The sequence below is a fragment of the Eutrigla gurnardus genome (genome assembly GCF_963514095.1).
Source record: "Eutrigla gurnardus genome assembly, chromosome: 11".
NCBI lineage: Eukaryota > Metazoa > Chordata > Actinopteri > Perciformes > Triglidae > Eutrigla > Eutrigla gurnardus.
Genome location: NC_139925.1, coordinates 9981957 through 10002699, shown reverse-complemented (window position 1 = coordinate 10002699; position 20743 = coordinate 9981957). Strand labels below are relative to the sequence as shown.

At 43.7% G+C, this 20743-nt stretch overlaps 1 protein-coding gene across 2 annotated transcripts; it reads right to left on the bottom strand.

Annotated features, from left to right (window-relative positions):
* Positions 1-939: 939 nt before the first annotated feature.
* On the bottom strand, positions 940-16493 carry crtac1b (cartilage acidic protein 1b; the record flags this gene model as incomplete). 2 transcript variants are annotated; one of them, XM_084020676.1, is made up of 14 exons in its annotated part: positions 940-1885; positions 2142-2285; positions 2386-2428; positions 2806-2951; positions 3542-3710; positions 3794-3894; positions 4122-4204; positions 5808-5944; positions 8123-8265; positions 8683-8817; positions 10949-11105; positions 13820-13956; positions 14330-14526; positions 16309-16493. In XM_084020676.1, the coding sequence occupies 14 exons, from the start codon at positions 16491-16493 to the stop codon at positions 1758-1760; spliced, it is 1905 nt and encodes a 634-aa protein (XP_083876802.1). In that variant the 3' UTR covers positions 940-1757. The 2 variants fall into 2 exon arrangements, with proteins under 2 accessions (XP_083876802.1, XP_083876803.1); XM_084020677.1 differs by lacking the exon at positions 2142-2285.
* Positions 16494-20743: the final 4250 nt, after the last annotated feature.

The following is a 20743-nucleotide window of genomic DNA, read 5'->3' as shown; positions in this document are numbered from 1 at the left end:
AGTCATTTTAATTGCTTTAACACATCCAGCAATGTTTGCTTCAGTTTTTTCATGCTCTGTTGCCGCTTAAGTTTCCATAAAAAAAATGTCTCGGAGAGAAATAAGTTCAGTTCTAAATCTCAGGGGAAATGTTAGATATTTACAGGTGGCATCTGTAGTTCGGGTCCAGCTCATGAGGGACGGCTCGGGGCTGATGTCACTTCTCCGCCGTTTCTTGAATGGAATGTTTGAGGTTTTCTGGCCAAATATTTTCCAAAATACACAACACTTGCCTCAGCGGGTGAATAGAGAGAAATCCACGAATTTGGAGGGGGGAAAAAAAATCTGTCAGTCAACATGTTGTCAACATCTTGTGGAGGACAATGTTTTCACTTTTGGGTCATCCTTTCTGCCAAAATATTTATTCATTTCCTGAAAAGATTCGAGAAACACATGGCAACGGGACAGAAACGATGTCTGTAGTGTTTAATAAAAAGTGACGGGTTCCATGTGCTTTATGCATTGCCCTGCGCTCCAGGATGCCGAGGGCTTCGCTATATGAAACACTGCAGTAATGGTTTGTTTTAATTTATTTCAGAAACTCACACCTCCTTCCTTTTGTTTTTGAGGCAAAGAGCCTTGATATTTTTTTTTTATTTCATTTCAATGAGAACGGGTGTCAACATTAAATATTGTGCGTTGATGTTTTATTTTATAATCACAATTTAAAGGATGCGTCTGGTAATATTTTCTGCTTTTCTTACTGTCAATAAATCCCTTTAAAAGGCATGAATCGACCCCGTGAGCAAGATTTTATTTCCGTCACAGACCTCCATTCCCAACAAAAACACAATTACTTGAGTAATATTTGCTAAATATTACATTAGCCAGCTGTTTATGGCAATCACTTCTAAGAAATGAAGGTGATTAACAATAACAAAAATGTGAATTATCTCCACCCTTATAATTTAAAGTCTTATGGTTCGAGAGAAAAATAAATAAATATATATTTTAGAAAAAAAACATGAAAATCCACATCCTTTTGCTTTTGTCTTCATAAAATAAATACATTTGTTCCCGCCTATCCTTGTGCTCACACATACATACCCATGTGTTTAAATTCTTCACTGTGCTGCTGTATTATTCATAGGTAACAAAAATGGGACCTACCATCGGAGGCAGATGGCCTGGCATATGTTCCTCTACTGCCTCTTTGGACGCGGGGCCCTCGCACACAAACACAGAACCTAAAGAGAGACCTGGTGTTCCTCAGCATCTGAGAAAGTCCATTATAAGAATGAGAGTGACTTTGTAAAGATTAACATAGTGCAACTGTGGAGATACAGATGGGGGTCTTAGCGTGTCTCTAATGAATCCGCGTTGCCAGTAGATCTGTCGGCTGTACTGTATACGCAGTGGCTTATACGCCGCGGCTCCACTTATTGACTTGGCCTCGGTTCAGGTCCCGCTAAGATAAGTGCCAGGTGATGACGTGAGGGCTCTGGCGGGTGTGACACAGTTAGTTGTGAAGCCCGTATAGCTCCGAGCGGGCATGCTCCCTGTGCGTTTCTTTATAGTCCAGATGGGGGCCGGGAGCCAAGAGGTGACACATAGCAGCGGCGGCGGCGGCGAAGGAGGAGAAAACATAGCAGGGATCCACGTAGGAGCAGAAAGGAGTAGCAGTGAGGGTGAAAAGTTTACTCTGAGAGTTCTGTACGTCCCCATGTAGTAGCGGAGATAGGTGGGAAGCAAGGAAAAGGGGGAGAAGACAGCGACTGCTACAGTAGTCCAGTCTGGAGACGGGTAGAGAGGAGTGGTAGCACAGAGATGGGGAGCTTCCAGAAAGAAAAGCCGGAGCGCTCGCGTTCCCCGGAAGATCGCGTCCCCCCAAAGTAAGCCACCTGGGCTGCAGAGAAGGAGAGGGCAGGGTAAAGGTTAGAGTCTGTACGGCTGAAAGAGAGCTCATTCACACGGGGGAGTTAGTCATGCAAGACAGCGGGGTGCAGAGAGAGGACACGGTGAGAGGAATGTTAGCACCTCCAAGCCTTCACTCCAAACCGGCATAATTAAGGCAGCTTAAGGCATCCCGTTCCCCGGCAGTGCTTCCTTTGTTCCCCTGATCTCCAGCTAAGTCTACCCACGGCTATGCCCGGACCACTCACCCACGCAGGCCGACCCATCGTCGTTGGGCTCAAAACCCTGGTTGCATCTCCTCTTGGCGCGGCACTTATAGCTGCCGTAGGTGTTGGTGCAGACGGAGCGGTCGGAGGGGCACACAGTGGGGAACTGGGTACACTCATCTTTATCTGAGGGGGGAGGGAGGGGGAGACGAGGGAGGAAAGACACTTTCTGTCTGCATTCGGACACGAGCACAGAGCAGTCAACGGAAACGTCTTTGCTACTCACCTGTGCAGCGGCCGTTCTCGTTCAGAGCGAACCCATGACCACACTGTAAGACACCGTCAGTCTCATTACAAACACACAAATCCTTATGTGTACAGTCTTGCTGTGCTAGAATAATTACTGACCTCAAGTCAGCAAGGTTGTAGAAACTAAACACAAATTAATTGTGAAATATGCAACGTATAAGCACACTTTTTTAATGATCAAGGTCTTGAAACTTTGAGGGATTCGCTCCGACACAAGATCAGGTATTGAAGTGGATAATTAACTTGTCAGTTAATATTGTGCTCCTGTTCTCTAACACCTTTTCAATTTAATTGGCACAAACCAGGGAACACACAGAACCCTCTCAGCACATCGTGGTGTAGCTAATTCTACAAAACGATCTCCGACATGATAAGAATGTAATCGCGGTGAATCAACCTCTATCTCCACAGTGGGAGTGACTTCCTCCTCGTCTCTTGGATAGTGGATCTCCAGCACCGTGTTGACGTCTGAAGGCTCCAGGGGCCGCGCCGCTGAACGACCGTCTGGCCAGTAAACCTCGATGTTGGTGGCGACGTCCTTACCTGGTCAGACATACGGCACAGACGGGTAAAACATCCCTCCTCTTCTCTCTACATGAACTATTCTAATCAGCTATGGAGAAAGCTCCAGAGAGCCTCTGCAGAGCTTAATTAAAGTGTCAGTTCTCGTGGAAACACGTGTTGAGTTACCTTACCACACAGTGATCTACTCAGCAGGTGTTTGCTGCCTGAAAGCCAGAGAATATGTCGCCTGTTCTGCACCCGTGTGACACCCTCTCATGTATTGGTCTGCCAGCAGTGATGCTTTTTGCAAGCGTGAATGTGTTCCGTGCAATCAGTCATTAAAATGAATGAGGCCTGATACAGAGCAGGGCCAGGAAGCAGCAGTGGCTGAACTAGCAGGCCTGCTTCCAGATACAGCACCTGTCCGCCATCCCTTCTGTCCACCCAGCTCCCTCTGACTGGCAGCTTCGTCAATCAATTAATTACTCAACAAAGACTAAATCCACAACTGTTATCAAGCATAAACTGCAACAAAAAAACATGCTGGTTTCAGCGGCTGACATTTGAGAATGAAAGAAATAAAACAAGCAAGCTGAAAATGTCACTGGAATGTGGAAATGAAAACCCACCGAGGCCGAAGTGGGCGACGGGCTCCATCTCACACAGGTACCCTGAGCCGCCGTCGATGATGCGCGTGTGTGGGCCGCTCTTTTTAGTGTACAACACCACTTTAGCTCCTCTGGCGAAAGCTCCAAACTTGGTCCGGGGAATCACTCTCAGCCAGGCGTTCGTGGTCCCCTGAGACAGAACGAGGGTGTGGGTTAAGATTAAGACTGTCAAACTCATATGAGGCTTTTCCAAAATGTCTTACAAACAATCACCAGGTTGACTTTGTAGACGGAGAGCGGCTGTGCTGCACTTTCACCGTGAGATATCAGCAGTTCCAGTCGCCCATCGCCGTCAAAGTCGGTGGCTACGGCTCCTGTAACGATGCAACACTTCAGCAAACGACCCACGCAGGTTTTTGTTCTCCTCATTCAGGGAAGCATGATGTTTCAAAAATCATAGTAATTATGTGGAACAAATCTTATTTTTATTTGAATTAAACATATGGAAATGCCAGTGGAGCTCCAGTGCCATCTAGTGGTGAGATGTTGGAATAGCAGATATGATATTATGGTTGTAAGACAGCTGTCTGTCCACACTCACCGGTTCCTCGCCCTTCAGGCTCCGATGCCTCCCCGATATTCAACTCTTCTATCTGGGGGTCTCCATGCTCTCTCCTGCTCACTCTGTCGAATCAATAACGCAGCAATTACCAATCAAACACTGTAAAACATTGATACTAATGCCATGTTAAACATGTATGTTGGGAAGTAGCTAAGTTAATTTACAAGTGTGTAATTTTGAGATGGCTACTGCAGTTACCAGATTCTCTACAGAGGAAAAGTGTGCATAAAAAACACATGATCAGTATAAAATATGATAAACTCTTTCAGTAAACTTCCAAACTATGTAAAGTAGGTCAAATAAGCTGACGCGCTACAACATTAAAATGCTGCTTACATGTTTATGCATCAAAGATAATCCTCCATTAATGTAATATATATAAATATAACACCTAATAGGGTCCATTCACTATTTATTTATTTTGGATCATTTTTACAAATAAGTAAAGGATCTCAATATGTCTTCTTTCACTCATGACAAAAGGGAAATAATTGTCTAAAATATCAATAAATCTGGCCTGCTATACAACATTTCCTCTCATTTACTTCCCATTTCCTATTTGCAGTTATTATTAAAAATATTTGACAATAATATCTTTTGTCTACTATGTATTTAATGCAACAGGGAATCACTTCAGTATTTGTTGACGCATACTGAGTACAATATGCCTTTTAAAATTCAATAATTATTGATTTTCATACTTGTTTCATTATCACGTTTGTGATTTTTATCTGATCATTATTGTTATCGCTTTGTTCAAAAGTTGTGTTCAGAAGGACGTTCGTTGCAAGAAATCACGCACATTACTTTTAATGCCTTTACCTTTAGTGACAAAGCATTTCTTTATCCAACTTTCCTCAAGTTATAATTTCATTTCACGGCGCTCTAATGTGCTGATCCTCACTGTTAAACCCTTCCGCTCAGCTAAGTATTGATTACTTGCATTGAATTAATTAGCTTGGGCACAATAGTTCCAGCTATCCAGTGCCAGCGTTATATTAGCTGATTCATCTTCACACTTTGGAGCCACAGGCTGTGGAGCAGCGACCCAGGTCGGACATCGTCGTGTCCAGGAAGACAAATTCTCCTCCAGTGACTCCGCTCGTGGGAATATTCAGATCCAGGAAACCTCTGGGGCTTACACTGATTATTGATATTCAGTATGAATTGACCCACCAGCTCATGGCAACATTCATCATGACTTCTGCATCCTGTTCAAAAAAATATGCCAGATCAGATTTTTATTCAGACAGGATGCGTTTATTCTACTATTAAGACCTAAGAGTTGTTATCTCATGTACTGCATTTTGTGAGCGGAGTTCATTAATATTATCAAGAGAGGAAGCTAAACCGTGAGCCAAAAAAGAGACCTGAAACTGTCTTAATGAAAGATTCATTCATGCGTGGAGGAGGAGGCGGGATGCCAGACTAGATAAGTATCCTTGGCTGGGAATTTTAAATTCTTATCGGCTTCCAGGCCCAGTTTTAGAATATTAAATCAAGACACAAAGGTAGTCCATTATGCTCATGATCAAAATGCTATTGAAACTTACTATTATACTTGTTTAACGCGTGTGTGTGTGTGTGTGTGTGTGTGTGTGTGTGTGTGTGTGTGTGTGTGTGTGTGTGTGTGTGTGTGTGTTGTGACGTGTTCTCTCAGTGTACCTAAAGAGCCTGTTGGCAGAGGGGCCCCTGTAGGCGATGTTATTGAAGAAGACCTCCATCTCGTTGTCATTGTCAAAGTCAGCAGCCATGACGGTGCGAACCGGGGACGGCATAGAAAACTTCTGGGATGCAATGTCCTGAGATCAGGGAAACACACACACACACACACACACACACACACACACACACACACACAGATATAAATGTACAGAAGCCAAACGTATGCAGGACGTTTTTTTACTGTGGGGAGGAAATGCTTATAATAAGTACCAATAATAAGATGTTTATTTATTGCAGATGTACAAATTGATGTCACACCTCAACTGCTTGGGTCTGTCATCCTTTCTTTTCTTTTTTAAATGTATGATGTTATTGAATGATTTATAATTAATAATAATTCAGGATTAATTAGTAATAATCCAACACTTTCACAAACATACAATAAACGTCCTTTTAGTTCATCAATATGCCGATGACAGCATATTCTAAAATTCCGTTTCGTTCTTCGCTGTGAAAGATGAGGTTGACACGTGAAGCGCGGCGCGGCGTAAAGCGCTAACATAACACGAAGGTCACGAGTTCAATCTCCACAACATTCCCATCAATAATCAGTGTTCGGTCCTTGAGTTAGACGCTGATCTGTGATCTGCTCACTCACTCATTGTAAGTTACCCTGGCTGATGAGTGTCATCTCCAGCCTAAAGAGATGAACGAAGCTCTTTTTTTTTTTTTTCTTCTTTTTTTTACGTCCTCTGGCATCAGAAAGACTGCAGCTCTCCTGCCCCCGGATAAAAGTTTCCTAGGCAGAGGAGTTTTTGTAGAAGAAAGTAACGGATATCTCCCCGCTTCAGTGACATCGTGATAAGTCGGGAAGAGTTATAGAGCAGCCCTTCACTCCCTCCAGTATTTACTCCCTGTTTTAATTATAAGGCTCATAAAGCCGGGGGTGGGGAGGGCTCACAGTGACCTTCTGCTTCTCAGGTGAAGGAGAGGGGATGGCCAAGTGAGGGCCACAAGGGAGGGAGGGACGCTTCTAAATTTACTATACTACTATATATTAAGGTGGAGGAATAGATGTGCCATCAGGAAAGAGAAAATGACTCTCATCAAAACAAATATGGAGAAACATGAGATTTACAGGATAAGAGCGGAGAAAGTTTATTCCATCAATCACGTAAATGAATATTATAAATGTGTGCATTTTTGATAATGTGCTTATCATATGGAACTTAATTTTACGCTTTGATTCGTTGTAATAATTTTCCTTCTCTTTAAATACCTTTTATATATGTGCGGGTCTGTTTCTGCGTGTTAAGCCTCCTGCCAGGAAAACCTCGCCAATAGATTTTAATTAAAGCACAAACAGGCCTAATCTGCACTTTCTACTACCCAGGCAAGCTGCTGTTTCAGCCCAATTTAATTAGCGGTTTACTGGAGTGATACAACAGCTTCATTATACATGGCAAAGGTCAACACGGCTAGTAGGGGTGTCAGCCTGTGTGTGTTTGGGGGGGGTTTAAACGTGTTGTGTGTTAAAAAAAAAAAAAAAAAACATCGGTTAGCTAATTCAATTTGTCTCCTGTGTGATTGTTCGTGTATTAGAGGGCATTGTGTGTGTGTGTGTGTGTGTGTGCGTCACGCTGATGGAATTGTCTCTGGGCTAAGCATCACACATTAACCCCTTATTTGACCCCAATAAAGATGTCTGGCGTGACGTTTATCTCTTTGGTAAAAGATGCAGTCGCAGCTGCTGACAGATAGATCACCGAGCACGAAAAACCTCCTCAGATTTACACGCAGCAGGGCCGGTCTCTGTCTCTGCCTCTATTAACCCTACTACACAACACATGCACACCGCTGGCTGTCAGAGGAGGGGGGGGGGGGCTGTCTATCGTCGTTGATTGAGTAAATCACCGTCCGTCCATCTTTAAATCCCCACTCAATACCAAAGTGAGCCAGGGCTGACTCATGCTAATTCCCCACCCGTTAATAAAGGTGATAGGCTTTGCACTGCTTGTTCATTAGGCGTTGAAGAACAAGAGAGCAACACAACCTCACTCTGAAACTCATCTATATCATTTGCAGTTCCTGATTCCCGATGGGGAATTAATGCCGTTTACTCCACAGACTGATCTGTGAACTCTTTTCATTGGAATTACTTTCTACCAAAGAAATGTTCCCGACCAAAACTGCTAATATCCATGTACATGGTATATACACATACCGTGTTCATTTGAAGCATATGAAGCAAACTTTTGTGTTACTTTTGGCGTTTGTTTGCATTAAAAGTAGTCCCAGGAAACACTCCGACCCACCTTGAACTTCTGCTTGCGGTTATTCAGCTGCATGTACAGGCGATGAGGTCCGTTCCAGTTCCCGTAGACGATGTCTGTCTTGCCATCGCGGTTGAAGTCTGCCAGAGCGACCCCTCTGCCGTGCTGCATCGGGTCCTCCACACCTTCAGGGATATGGTAAGACACTCTATCACACAGTAAGGTCTATAATTAATTGATCTGGGGCCATGGTCTGTTAAAGCCGAGCTGACACGGCATTTCCAGAGTAGCTTCTGTGTTGTGAGTATTTCTGGGTGAAACAGGTTAGTGGGAGGATTATTTAAAGATTAGCTCCCAACCGTCTGTAGCTCTGTGTAGCGCCAGATCGATTAATGCAAACGTCATGATAATAGCGGTTGGTATCTGATGTGAGCATGTGTCATATTTTGTTTTCCAGTTAGAAAAGAAAAACTGAAAAATATATATAAAAATTCAAACAAAATTGATTTGTTTCAGCATATATTGTTAAGATTCCCAATATGACCAGATATGTGATCTTTTTTCATTTACGCTTGACCTTAAACCGTACACGTTCCTCTCACCAGCTTGTTGCGCCACATCGGTAAAAGTTCCATCTCCATTGTTCCTGAACAGGAAGTTGGGTCCGTACTCGTTGTCGCAAAACACATCGGACAGGGATTGGCTGACGATGGGCCCGACCACGACACCTCGCCCTCCTGCACAAACGGAGACAGGGAGATACGAGGCTCAGCGGTAAGAGAACATTTAAGAAGAGAGGGTGAACAGACTGTTTTAGAAAAGTGAACGGTAAGAGATCATCAGTGTCTCCCCATGCCATTTCCTCTAGACGGGGAACACACACACAGAGATAAACTCATCTAGGAACGAGTGTGCATAAAATAGAAAGAATGCAAAGACGTGACACACGCTGAGCATCTTTTGCGTTAACCAAAAGCTAACAGTAATTTCCTCATGAACAGATCTCTGTGACTGCTGAACACACTCTCAAGATCACCCCAGGATTTTCCCAATGACGTTCTGTAAAGTGAAGTGTCTTCCTAAAGTGTCTCATCTGAGACCAGCAGAGTCTAATTATGGAGTTGAAAGGGCTTAGATTGCCCTTCCAGTATGCAGAGTCAGTGCTGTGAGTCAGAACTCTCTCCTGATTTACTGGCCTGCTCCATCAGCCCAGACAAATATCACTTGCCCCCTATGGCCATAAACCACTAATGTCCCTCCAGAGATATGTAACCATTAGATATGCAACTTCACCGCCTGTCCCTCCGCTCTGATTAACGGCAGTTTGATGACAAAGCCATCCGCCGTACATCATTCACAGCCATTCTGGGCCGGCTCACTCTGCCCCTCTGGTGGCTTCGATGACTCCTCGCATGTAAAAAAGATCTACAGATGATGGTGATTGATTCCGTAATGCTCGGATACAAAGTCATTCCTCAAGTCCAAAATTCACTTGGACATCGGCGTCAAGGACTTTTCAATGGTTACAATGAAGTATCATAGAGGCAGCGCTGTTATCAAAGAAACAAATCACAGCCAAATCATTCATTCTGGCGTTTATTGTTCTAAGATACCAAACAGGAATCCATCACGGGGGTTAAGTGAAGTGTTGATGCAAGCCGGAGAAGTGAGCTGTGGTGCCGTGATGAATTTCAGTGCAGTGCTTGTGAGTAAAAAAAAAAAAAGTAAATAAATAAAAATCTATTTCAAGGTCATCCTTTCACGTTCAAAATTTTTCAGAATTTTCCGACAAGAGCTTTTTGCAGCAACTCAATTAATACACATTTAACATTAAAAAATAAATAAAACTGCAGTAAATAAGAATAAGATGCAGTGCTAGGCTTTGGTAGGTGGGTGAGGCAGTTTATGGTTTTTACACTGTTGCCCATAAAGTTGGAATATTTTGTTTTCAGACACAATCCTCTGTTTATTCCTATTTAAATGCATCAATGCAATGATTACATTATGTTTCACAATTACCCAGGTGAAAATCTATTCATGCATAACATTTGTTTGCTATAAAATGACATTTGCAAATGATTCCAACTTTATAGGCGACCCTATATATGCACATGGATTACACCTATTTTACTTTCAGAAGCCTGTATCCTTAAAAAGAAGCTTATGTGAAATGGCTTTTTGGGTGATTTGAAACCTGTCTTACAAGGAAGACGGTTTCTCACCAGTGATTTTACTGGCCTCTTAAATCCCCTTTTAAAAAAAACAATCAGTGGGAGGGTCAGGAGTGATTCTTTGACCAGTTTGTGAAACAAGACCGGCGACTTCCTGTAACTTAAACAACCTCGGCAGGGATTCGCTCTCTGTTTCCCTTTCTGGCATTTATAGTAACACTTTGATCGAGCTGATTGCACCTCTAATCCTCTGTGATGTAGTGAAGTCCACGACGAACATGCATCCACGCCTTCAGGGGGAACCACAGCCGGCTGTGATAGATGCCATCTCCGGGGCCGGTCTGATGTATGTGTGTGTCGCGTTCTCTCTTTGCTTCCCCGTGACTTTGACTGGAGTAAACAGCTGACGGGGCCAAAAGAGCCCACTTACACTTCTTTCTCTCTCTTTCTTCTCTCACGCTTACACTCATCACCTTCCCTTTCATCCCCCCCTCACCTGGAACCTCTCCAGCTCTCCCTTTACTCCCATCCAGCAGCCTCTCTGTACTGGAGTCCTATATTTCAGAGTCCGTGGGTACAGCAAGAACATGCTCCTCTACAGATGTCTATAAATCAGACTGCAGGTCCAGTAGTCCTGGATGATGGTCTACGTCACACACACACACACACACACACACACACACACACACACACCTACCAGTGAACTTATTGACTCCGGCCTGCTCCGCCACGTTGGAGAGGGCGATGACGCCCTGTGAAAGATCACTCGCAGCCTCGTCCATTTCAATGAGAGCATGAGGACCCACGTTGCCACTGGCATAGTTGGCTATGTATATGGCATAACGGCCTGAACCCTGGGGAAGAAAACAAATATGGTTACCATATATATATTTAATATACTTAGCATAATGAGGAAAGGCATGCATAGCTAAATGTGAGCTGATAAATAATTTGATTCAGTAAAACCCTTAAAGCTGGGGTGGGCTGTTTATTCTGGGAAATTATCGATGATTAATTATCTTTTTGGTGTGTGTGTGTGTGTGTGTGTGTGTGTGTGTGTGTGTGTGTGTGTGTGTGTTGTCATGGTAAAATGTTGTCCTGGATACCACAGGTGTGGTTTTGAGTACTTCGTACGTCTGTAGAAATGATTTTTGTCACTGCGATAGTGTCACAACCAAACTTTACAGGTGCAGTTGAGATAAAAATGAAGACAGCGTTGAAGATGGATGTGGTTGGTTGGTTGGTCCTGGGAATAGGGTCAATTTGGCATCATGTCAGTGTGATCCCATTGCAGGATGGCCTCTAGTATTAGTATTATTATAGTATTTTTCTTATCGTCTACAAAGACCAAACCCAACAACTTGTTAGTCTGTCTGTCAAGACTTTCCATCCCTACCTTCTCTGAGGCTCTCAAGCCTTCCTGAATACGTAAATCTGGCCAGCGTCATATCAGCTGTAACCACCATTTGAGCGCATATGCTGCTACAATTTTGCACCTTTAAACCTGAAGTAACTGTTTTTTCATAGATTCCCTTTATGGATTATTCACTAAAAGCTACTTGTTTCATAAATATCACATTGTTTTCACAACAGCATTTGTTAAAAAAGAAAATCAGCTTTAAATAAAAAGCTGAATATAAAGTTGAGCGCAGCTTTTAGCGAACTAAAACAGGATTATATAATTAGTTACTTGTAATTCCAGACTTATCCTTTTTAAATGATCTTTCTTTTCTTTGCGAATATTAGAAACGGTTTCACCTTCTCCCAATCAAGCCTTCTCTTTCCTTTTTTAATCTCCCTTTACCTCGTTTCCTCCCCTCTACACCCGCTCCCTCAGCTCTCTCTCCCTACTCCTTTCTCTGCCTCCCTTTGGAGATTAATTTCACACTCCATTATCAGTCAGAGTCCCTGCAGACACAAACTCACAGACGGAACCACACTAATAGACTACACACTGGATTCCAATGAGCTTTCCCAGCAGACCTAACATATTTCAATCAATACAAACACATGCACGTATGCAAACACACACACACACACACACACACACACACACACGCTGTTCTTCACAGTGTGTGTGTGTTAACTTTACTATATTTTTACAAGACAAGAAAAGTACATGAGTCTAGTTAATGTAAATGTCATGAAGCGTCACATTATGGCTTGTTGAGGTGGGAGGAGTGAGTTACACACACACACGCACACACACACACACACACTTACACACTTGACAAAATGAGAATGCACTACAATGAAGGCCACTGGCAGTTACTTAACAAACTTAAAAGTCAACGATTTTTCAATACGTCTCCACCCAAGGCTAATTTCCATCACTGGAATTGGCATTGTGAATAGTGGGACATGCATGCCTGCAAAGTGCATGCAGTTGCAGAGACGTGCGACTGCATTGCCCTTTATATCAGTCTTTACAGCTCTCACTGAGAAGCCTCAATAAGCTACCAACTCTAACGTAACGTTTTCCCCCTTCTTTTGTTTTCAAAGGTCCTCTTTTTTTTTTATCGGACATACTTCAACTGTTCTGGCTTAAAATCCACTTATTTCCACGAGCTCCCATCCAGCCTGCCAGTGCAGAGTGAACCGATCCATCAGGTAAAGTGAGACCACTCAATGTGTCACCTTCATCAGATGGTTGAAGACTAACGATGGGCCGTCACTTTCAAGGAGACTGGGAGGGATGAAGCGGTCGGGTGACTAATTATCCCACCTCTCTTCCCGAATGATAACACTTTATTTACGAGTAAGCAAAACTAAACACATTAGCTTTCCCGCCACCTATACGATGTGCTTTGCTTCTGGCCTTTATAACCTTCTACTATTGTTCTAAATCGGTTGTAATAAGGCTTGTTCAGCAATAGTAGAATGCATTCTCTCCCCATCAGCCTGCATGGAAGAACACACACCAGGTCTTTGGCGTCCTCTAAAAGCATTATGCCATTAAAAGCAAATATCTTTCCAATCGGTTTGGCAGCTGCACAACCTATCAGTGTTCAGTGAAATGGGACTGTAGTTAAAGAAAAAATCTATTGTAATCCTTACTGTCCTCTCCCACTATTTCCTTTTTTTTTTTTTTTATCCCGTCCCTCTGATTGGAAGTGAGAACCGTATACGTGTGTGTGAGATAAGAGACAAAGACAAAGTGTGTCAGTCAGAGAGAGAAAAACAGGGAGTGAAGCAGGTTTGGAAAGAGGGGAGAAAACAATGGGGAAAGAGACCGAGAGAAAATGCTACGGGCAGGAAGCAGCAGTGTGCAGTCATCACTCCTCCCCTCGTACGATGTTCTATAAAACAAACGAGCCCTGGCTTCTGTAATTACACTGGTGCGATGGACAGAAGAGAGAAAATGGCACACCATTTCCCCAAATGAACTGTCATAGCACATGCTGAGAAGGGCGGCGTAGGCAGGGCATGAGTTATCACTGGTAAACAAACAGAAGCACCCATGCATGTACGCAGAAGACACTCCGGGGAGTTTTGTGTGTGGTGTGTGCATCTGCATCTAGTCCACTATGTTTGTGCATACATGTGTGTGTGTGTGTGTGTGTGGTACCTTTCTGTCCACACAGGCCACTGAGCGCCCGGCCATACGGTTGGCCACATCTCTGTGTTCGTTAATGTCGTCGCTCAGCAGATCTTCGAAGCGTCCATTACGGAACTTAAACAGCTTGTCAGAATACGTGGCCCGACCTTGATGCAGAGAGAGAGGGAGGCAAAGATTGTGCCGAGAGTAAAAAAAGAGAGGTTATGCAATATTTAAGACAACCGCCGGTGATTGCAAACTCAAGAAGCCGTTGTGGCTGAAAGTGACCTCTATCATTTTTATGTGAGTGCGGTTGTAGTTTTGGCCCCGGAGCTCTCGGATTGATGAATAGCAGCACGAAGCTTATCTGTTATCTGATGAAGACTCCGATGTGATAAGCTTAATATCTGCATACTGATTCTCCTGCTTTGTCTCCGTACAAGAAAAGAGGCACAGACCCCTGCGGGAGCGTGTGCACTAACGCATGATGGGTTTCTTTCTGTGAAAGTGAATCGGTGTGTTGAGAAGCATGTACTGTACCAGAGAAGGCGTTGTTGGTGTTGAGGACATAAATCTCCTCCCGACCGTCTCCGTCGATGTCACACGCCGTCACCCCGATGGCGTTGCCTTGGCGATCTCTCAGGGCGTAGAATGGGGAGCTACGGTTGTCAACGGCGATGTTGACGAGCCTTTTCTTCTGCTTGTCGTACTTAAGCACCAGGTTGGGGCCGTTGTAGCTGTCAACAGGCACCAATGGCACAGCTGTTACATCTTCATTACAGGAGACTGTCATCGGCAATATTGGGCCTTTTTAATTCATGACTTCTCATGTTGCCTAAAGATCCTGACAAATCCACCATCCAGTTGCACCTCAATGTATTGTCTTGACATGGAAGAATGCATGGAATGTATATCTGGTTCTGCTGCATCAATTATATTCATTTTTTAATATATATTTAACTGTCTAGCAGGATTCCAACAATATCATAGTAGGGCAATACCAAATCAGTCAGGTAGGATTTTAAATAGTTCTCTATAAATATTCATGACTCATTAAGCAACAATCTAAATCAATAATGTTTATTGAGAGGTGCATCAGGGCTGTGTGGATGTGCTTTAATCAGATTTGGTTAACAGCGGTAATACGAGCTAATATCCCACCAAACATCTCAATCAAAATGAACAAAAGAGTCGGAACATTTTGTGTTCATCCAGGAAGACATCACTTTGCGTTGACAAGTTGTCTGAGAAAATAAGTATTCAGGGCCTTACAATCATCTGCGTGTCTCACGATCAGTCCCCATTTTCAGAACTGTCATAGCTCTAACCTGGGTTTGACAACAACTAATAGATTTTTCTTTAGGGTGCCATTTAAATCAATCATCATACGGGACAGCTCATTACAGTGTAATTACAGTGATGGGGGGGGGGGAGCCTTGTTCAGGGTGTCTTGATGCAGACGGTGAGTGTGCAGTTAATGTTGTAACATCTGGTTAACGTTGTGAAACGGTGGAGGTTTGGTTTCTGTGAGAAAACCACGATAAAAAAAAGAACATGAACGACGGTCTGCTGAATGAAAGTCCTGTGTTTGTTTGCCCCATCCCAACCCTTGCAAAATGTCTCGCTCATAATTCGTCCGTTGCTCTGAGTGTCTAAAAATGACACAGATGGGTTTCCATTATTAGTTGAAAGCCTGGTAAAGGGTCGGTTTCAAGCCCCCGAGGGATATGTCTGACATAATCTGTTATTGACAATAAAAGTGACACAAAAAGATTCCACAAGGATCTAACAACATTTTAAAACATTCTTTTCTGTTGCGACTGATTCCAGTCTGATTGTAAGAGTTGTCAAACAAAAAGTGGGACGGCGGTAACTTCACCTGACTCGTCCTTCCCTCTTCTGTATTATAAATAGTGTGATAGGAATGCACTTTCACCATGCTGTACTTAAGTACCGACGGTCAGCGTAATAAAACACTCCATCCTCCGATTCTTCTAAACCAAATGAAATGACATCTTTATGAGGTTTTGTGGCGCCAACCTGTCCAGGGATACCTGCTGAATAGGGTGTCTTGGCTAAATGACATTTATTAAGCAGGGTCATTTTGGTCCATCTATAGTCTGTTAAGCATTGGAAAATTCATTGCTGCTTCACTGGATAGAGGCAGGCTTGCCAAACTGTTCCCATCAATGGCTCTCTATCCAATCACATCAATTCTCATCAGCTGAGCGAGCCTCGGGGCACTCTAGCATCTCTTCTCTTTGAGTCCTTCGCCTTTGTCTTCAACCTTAAGCTTGGAAAACGGCAGCGCACTTTTATTTAAGCCTCCGATTGAGAGTAAGATATCACTCGAAGGTGAATTAATCGCTTTGATTGCAGGATGATAAACAAGTGCTTGTAACATTCTGAGGAGATGAATGGGATATAAGGGATTTAGGATTCACAAAGCTGGAATAAAACTAACTTGAGTTTAAAAAAAAAAAGTCTGTTTCACACAACCTGCCTCCCCCTTTTCTCACCCGGCTACAAACATCTCCAGGTCTCCGTCCCCGTCCACATCGGTGATGGCGACGCCGTAGTTGAGCTGGGTGGGGTTGTTGTCGTAGTCGGGGGGGAGGACGCTCTTGGTTATAGCGGAGAACATGGGCTCTGATCGCTGAGCCGAGGAGCTGGCAGGCAGGAACATAAGCAGCCACAACAACATCCTCACCTAAAGGGGAAGAACACACCGTTTCTTTTTATAACAGCTGAAATGTAGGAAGGCTATCATCATGTCCTTGGTCTTTATTACTACTTCAAAAAAACCTCTGCCGATTTTACTCAAACGCATTTTCCATAAAAGCAAAAGTGCAGCAATAATATGTCTGAACTCACAAAGCCGAACAACGATGCTGCTGTTCGTCTGGAGAAAAAAAACGCATAAGAACATCACGATCCCCATCCAACAAATTGACACGAGGCACTTTCCGCTTGAACTATAGCACACTTTGTGGCAGTTGAGGCAAATGAGAGTCAAATAAAAACTGTAAGTCACACACACTGCAACACATGCCCTTGTTGCTAATTCTCCATATCCATCCCCGCGATACTCCGACATAAAGATGAAGATATACCGCCGCAATCAGCAGCATTCTGCAGGGTTAGATCTGAACAACCCATCACGGGCAGACGGCTGAGGGATTACAGGACAGGAAATCCATACGTGGAGCAAGGCATTAGCCGGAGGCCAAGTGAACACAGAGGAAACCAATATGAACTGATATCGCCGATCTGAGGTGCCGTTACCTCGGAGAGAGAGTGACCAACTCTGAGCTGGGAAAGCTTTTTTGGGATAAAAGGGCTGTGTGATGTATCAGTGTTCCTTTTAGTGGTCAGCAGATAAAAGGTGAACATAGGAGGAATTGATCCAATCGACTTGTGATGTGCAAGGCAGGTAGAGGGAAGCTCTCTGATGCTCAAACTGGGGAGACGGGAAAGAGAAAGGTCACCTCATTGAGGCTGAAATAAAAAGGCTCATCACCAACGGCGCCGCAAAACTTTACACACACAAAGCAGGCACACTAAATGGTGTTTACAAGCTGACAGCTTGATTTGCTCTGCATGTGAATTTATGAACGCGGTCGTCGTCATGGCGCTCATTTCCATCCGTGATGCCCTGCATCCACTCTGCTGCAGGTGCTCCCTCTCGGAGTTGTCCAGGTGATGTATGGCTCTTTAACATCTCCCTCAACAATTCAATTTGAGATAAAAACCGCATTGCCGTTTGAGTAATACTCTCAAAGGCACGCCGGCAGGGGGAGGAAGCACCTCCGCTGACACCTGCAGAAATATAGCCAGGGGGGTTAATGCTAGCGCTGCTGGGCAGGAGGCGGCGGCGGCGGAGGCGATAACGCCAGGCTGCGGGCGCCGGTAGCAACGTGTAGACGGTGGCTGTTAGCAACAAGGGTTAATTAACAACACTGGGAGCTCATGATGAGCCTGTTTCTCCCCATTAGAGCAGGATGTAATGACAAATGGACTGAGCAGTTCCAGACTACAGGAAGTAGCTCTACAGACTTGCTCATACACTCCGTGTTAGATAGTGTGAATTAAAAAGAGAAGGAAAGGGGAAACTTGAAAAATGTGGTGGAAAATGTTTTTTTAAGTATTTTTTTTTTAATGTGAGGAATAAACAATTATGGGCATTCAGCTCATAGTCACAGTTAGGCAGCTTAATGTCCATACAAATTAAGATATTAGACTTTCTTTGGATTTATTCCCATGCTGCTGCTCAGTCTGAAAGAGGAAACATGAAATATTCCCAATAATTCAGCGATGCTGGGTAATAACAGGCATGTAAGAAAGGACACACTGATGGTGGGCAATCCACTCAAGGACATGAAGCCACTTTGCCCCACATTCACTGCAGTAAAGACCAAGACACCCCATTTGAGTCTCCAAGTTAAGTTCAAATGTGACTTTTCAACAACATTGGGGGGTTTGAGGATAGGCTAACATCTGCAGGGTCAACAACAATCCTACTACACCAATAGGAAGCAAATCAAAGTAATTTGTAGTAAAACAGCCATGAAATAGCCTTGGGAAAACAATGTCGTTCGAAGCAGAGAAATGTTTTCGATTTGGTTATTTATGTTGGCATTAAGGGGCCATTACCACAGCGTGCAACATCAGCATATGCTTTCTGGAGCGTTGGAGCCCGGCTCTGATCCTGATAACACTGCGACAAAGCGCCGGCAAACATCTTCACTTTCAAACAGGCGCTTTCCAAAGAGGCTCTTCCTCTGTGAAGGACACCCTCACTGCAGAACACACACACACACACACACACACACACACACACACACACAGTCCCAGAGACTTACACTCACTCTGAGCAGCAACAACTGCCATTAACGTTAAGCTCTGATTCATCCATCACTGGCCACGGTGGATACCAGACAATAAAACAACCTCATTCCAGCAAATACAGTGCAATAAGTCACTATAACGCCTCGGCTGCTTCACAACCAAACACTCATCACGTTGGTTTAAAGCAGTTTATATGCAACGAACAAACGATGAGACAATCTTGATAGTTGTCTGGTGTTTTGATAGAAAGTTACGCTCTTGGATTTGTCACCAATATGATACATGACACTGAATAACTTTTGCATGTATGTAGGCCTGATAATATTCATAATAATAACTGTACTATTCTGTTTTTAACATTAAATAATTAACATCCCAACTTTAAATTAATATGAGTATAATAGCAGAAGCATTATTGAATAAAAAAGCTGTGTGGTGAAATGACAATTTTAAACAAAATTGCTGCAATAAATAGTCCATTCACCAGGGAGTCCTTATGAAGCAGCACTTATTACAACAGCTGGTGATACAACAATACACTATAACGACCCATCTGACTGACAGCTCATCATCAAACGTCTTAAATCTGTTACATTAGTTTGTTTTTATTCTCTGTGCAGAAAGTTGCGTTCAAATCCGTCCGGAGGTGAACTTTCTCCCGGCTCTCCGCCTCCAGCAGATCCCAGCGGAGCGGACTCGTCCCGGACCCGGAGAGGAAGGCAGCAGCCTCCTCAGCAGCAACGCAACAAACTCAGGTACTCACAGAGATGCAGAGACGCGAGGAAACTCAACGGCGACAGATCCTCCAGCGACAGACAGCAGCAGAGCGAGACAGACAGACAGACGGGGTGTGGAGAGACGGGGATGCAGGCAGTTAATTGTGCGGTGGATGCCGCGGTTATCTCAAGGGTTTTCCCCCCACGTATTCCCTTTACACAACTTCCAAAAGATTTGCTTTATGAAATCACTTGTGTGATGTTCGAGCCAATGGCCGCACAGCTCGCGAAATATTTAAACACGTGGCCAATGACAGCGCTGGGAAGCGGTGGGTGGGCGTGTCCCCCAGGTGCTTGTTCTGATACGGCGGTGGGGCGCAGCTGGGGAGAGGATGCGGCCCCATATTCTCTGTTTTCCTTTCTTCTGATTCAAGTATGGACATGGGGATATGTTTTTTTTTCTTTTTAAATAAGGAAAAATTATTAATAATTAATGCTGACCCTCTGGCAAAGAGTAAAGTGATTATTAATCACTTCATAAACACAAAGTCTTACATGTGATTATTTAAATAGACAATCAAAATAAACTAAGAGGCCCTTAAATGTTTTTAGTTTGACGGATCAATAGTCTGACTGAAGAAGTAAGAAATGTAGCCTAATTAAAGACTTGCCAATTAAACTCTTTTCATGTTATCTAAGAAGAAGCAGAGCTGATTCAGCATCTCTTTGAGGAGTCACACCAATAAAACAGCATCACATTTACATCGAGCACCGATAACAATGATCCCCCAAAATAATAAATAATTCTTTGTTAGAGTTATGACCAAAAAGTTAGTGTTCTGTCTCATAACAGTCACGTGTGTGTGTGTGTGTGTGTGTGTGTGTGTGTGTGTGTGTGTGTGTGTGTGTGTGTGTGTGTGTGTGTGTGTGTGTGTGTGTGTGTGTGTGTGTGTGTGTGTGTGTGTGTGTGTGAGAGAGAGAGAGAGAGAGAGCGTGAGTGAGTGACAGAGCGAGAGTTTGCAGGTTTACTGCTGCCAGATGTATAATTCTTATGTCATGCTTCACTGAGTCCAGCCTCCCAGAGACCCCCAATGAAATGAGTTATGACTGTGTGTGTGTGTGTGTGTGTGTGTGTGTGTGTGTGTGTGTGTGTGTGTGTGTGTGTGTGTGTGTGTGTGTGTGTGGCTGCGCACAGCGTGGTGAAATGAGATGTTCACATCCCAAGGACGTCTCCCACCATAATTTAAACTCACTGGTGCTGGAAGACTTCAAACTGAAAGTGCTGAAGTCATAAACCAGTGCACTTCTGTCTTTACTGTTATTGTCTGTGATCTGCTGGTGTAAATCCACAGGCAGGTGGCTATGACTCAAACAATGCAAATACCACCGC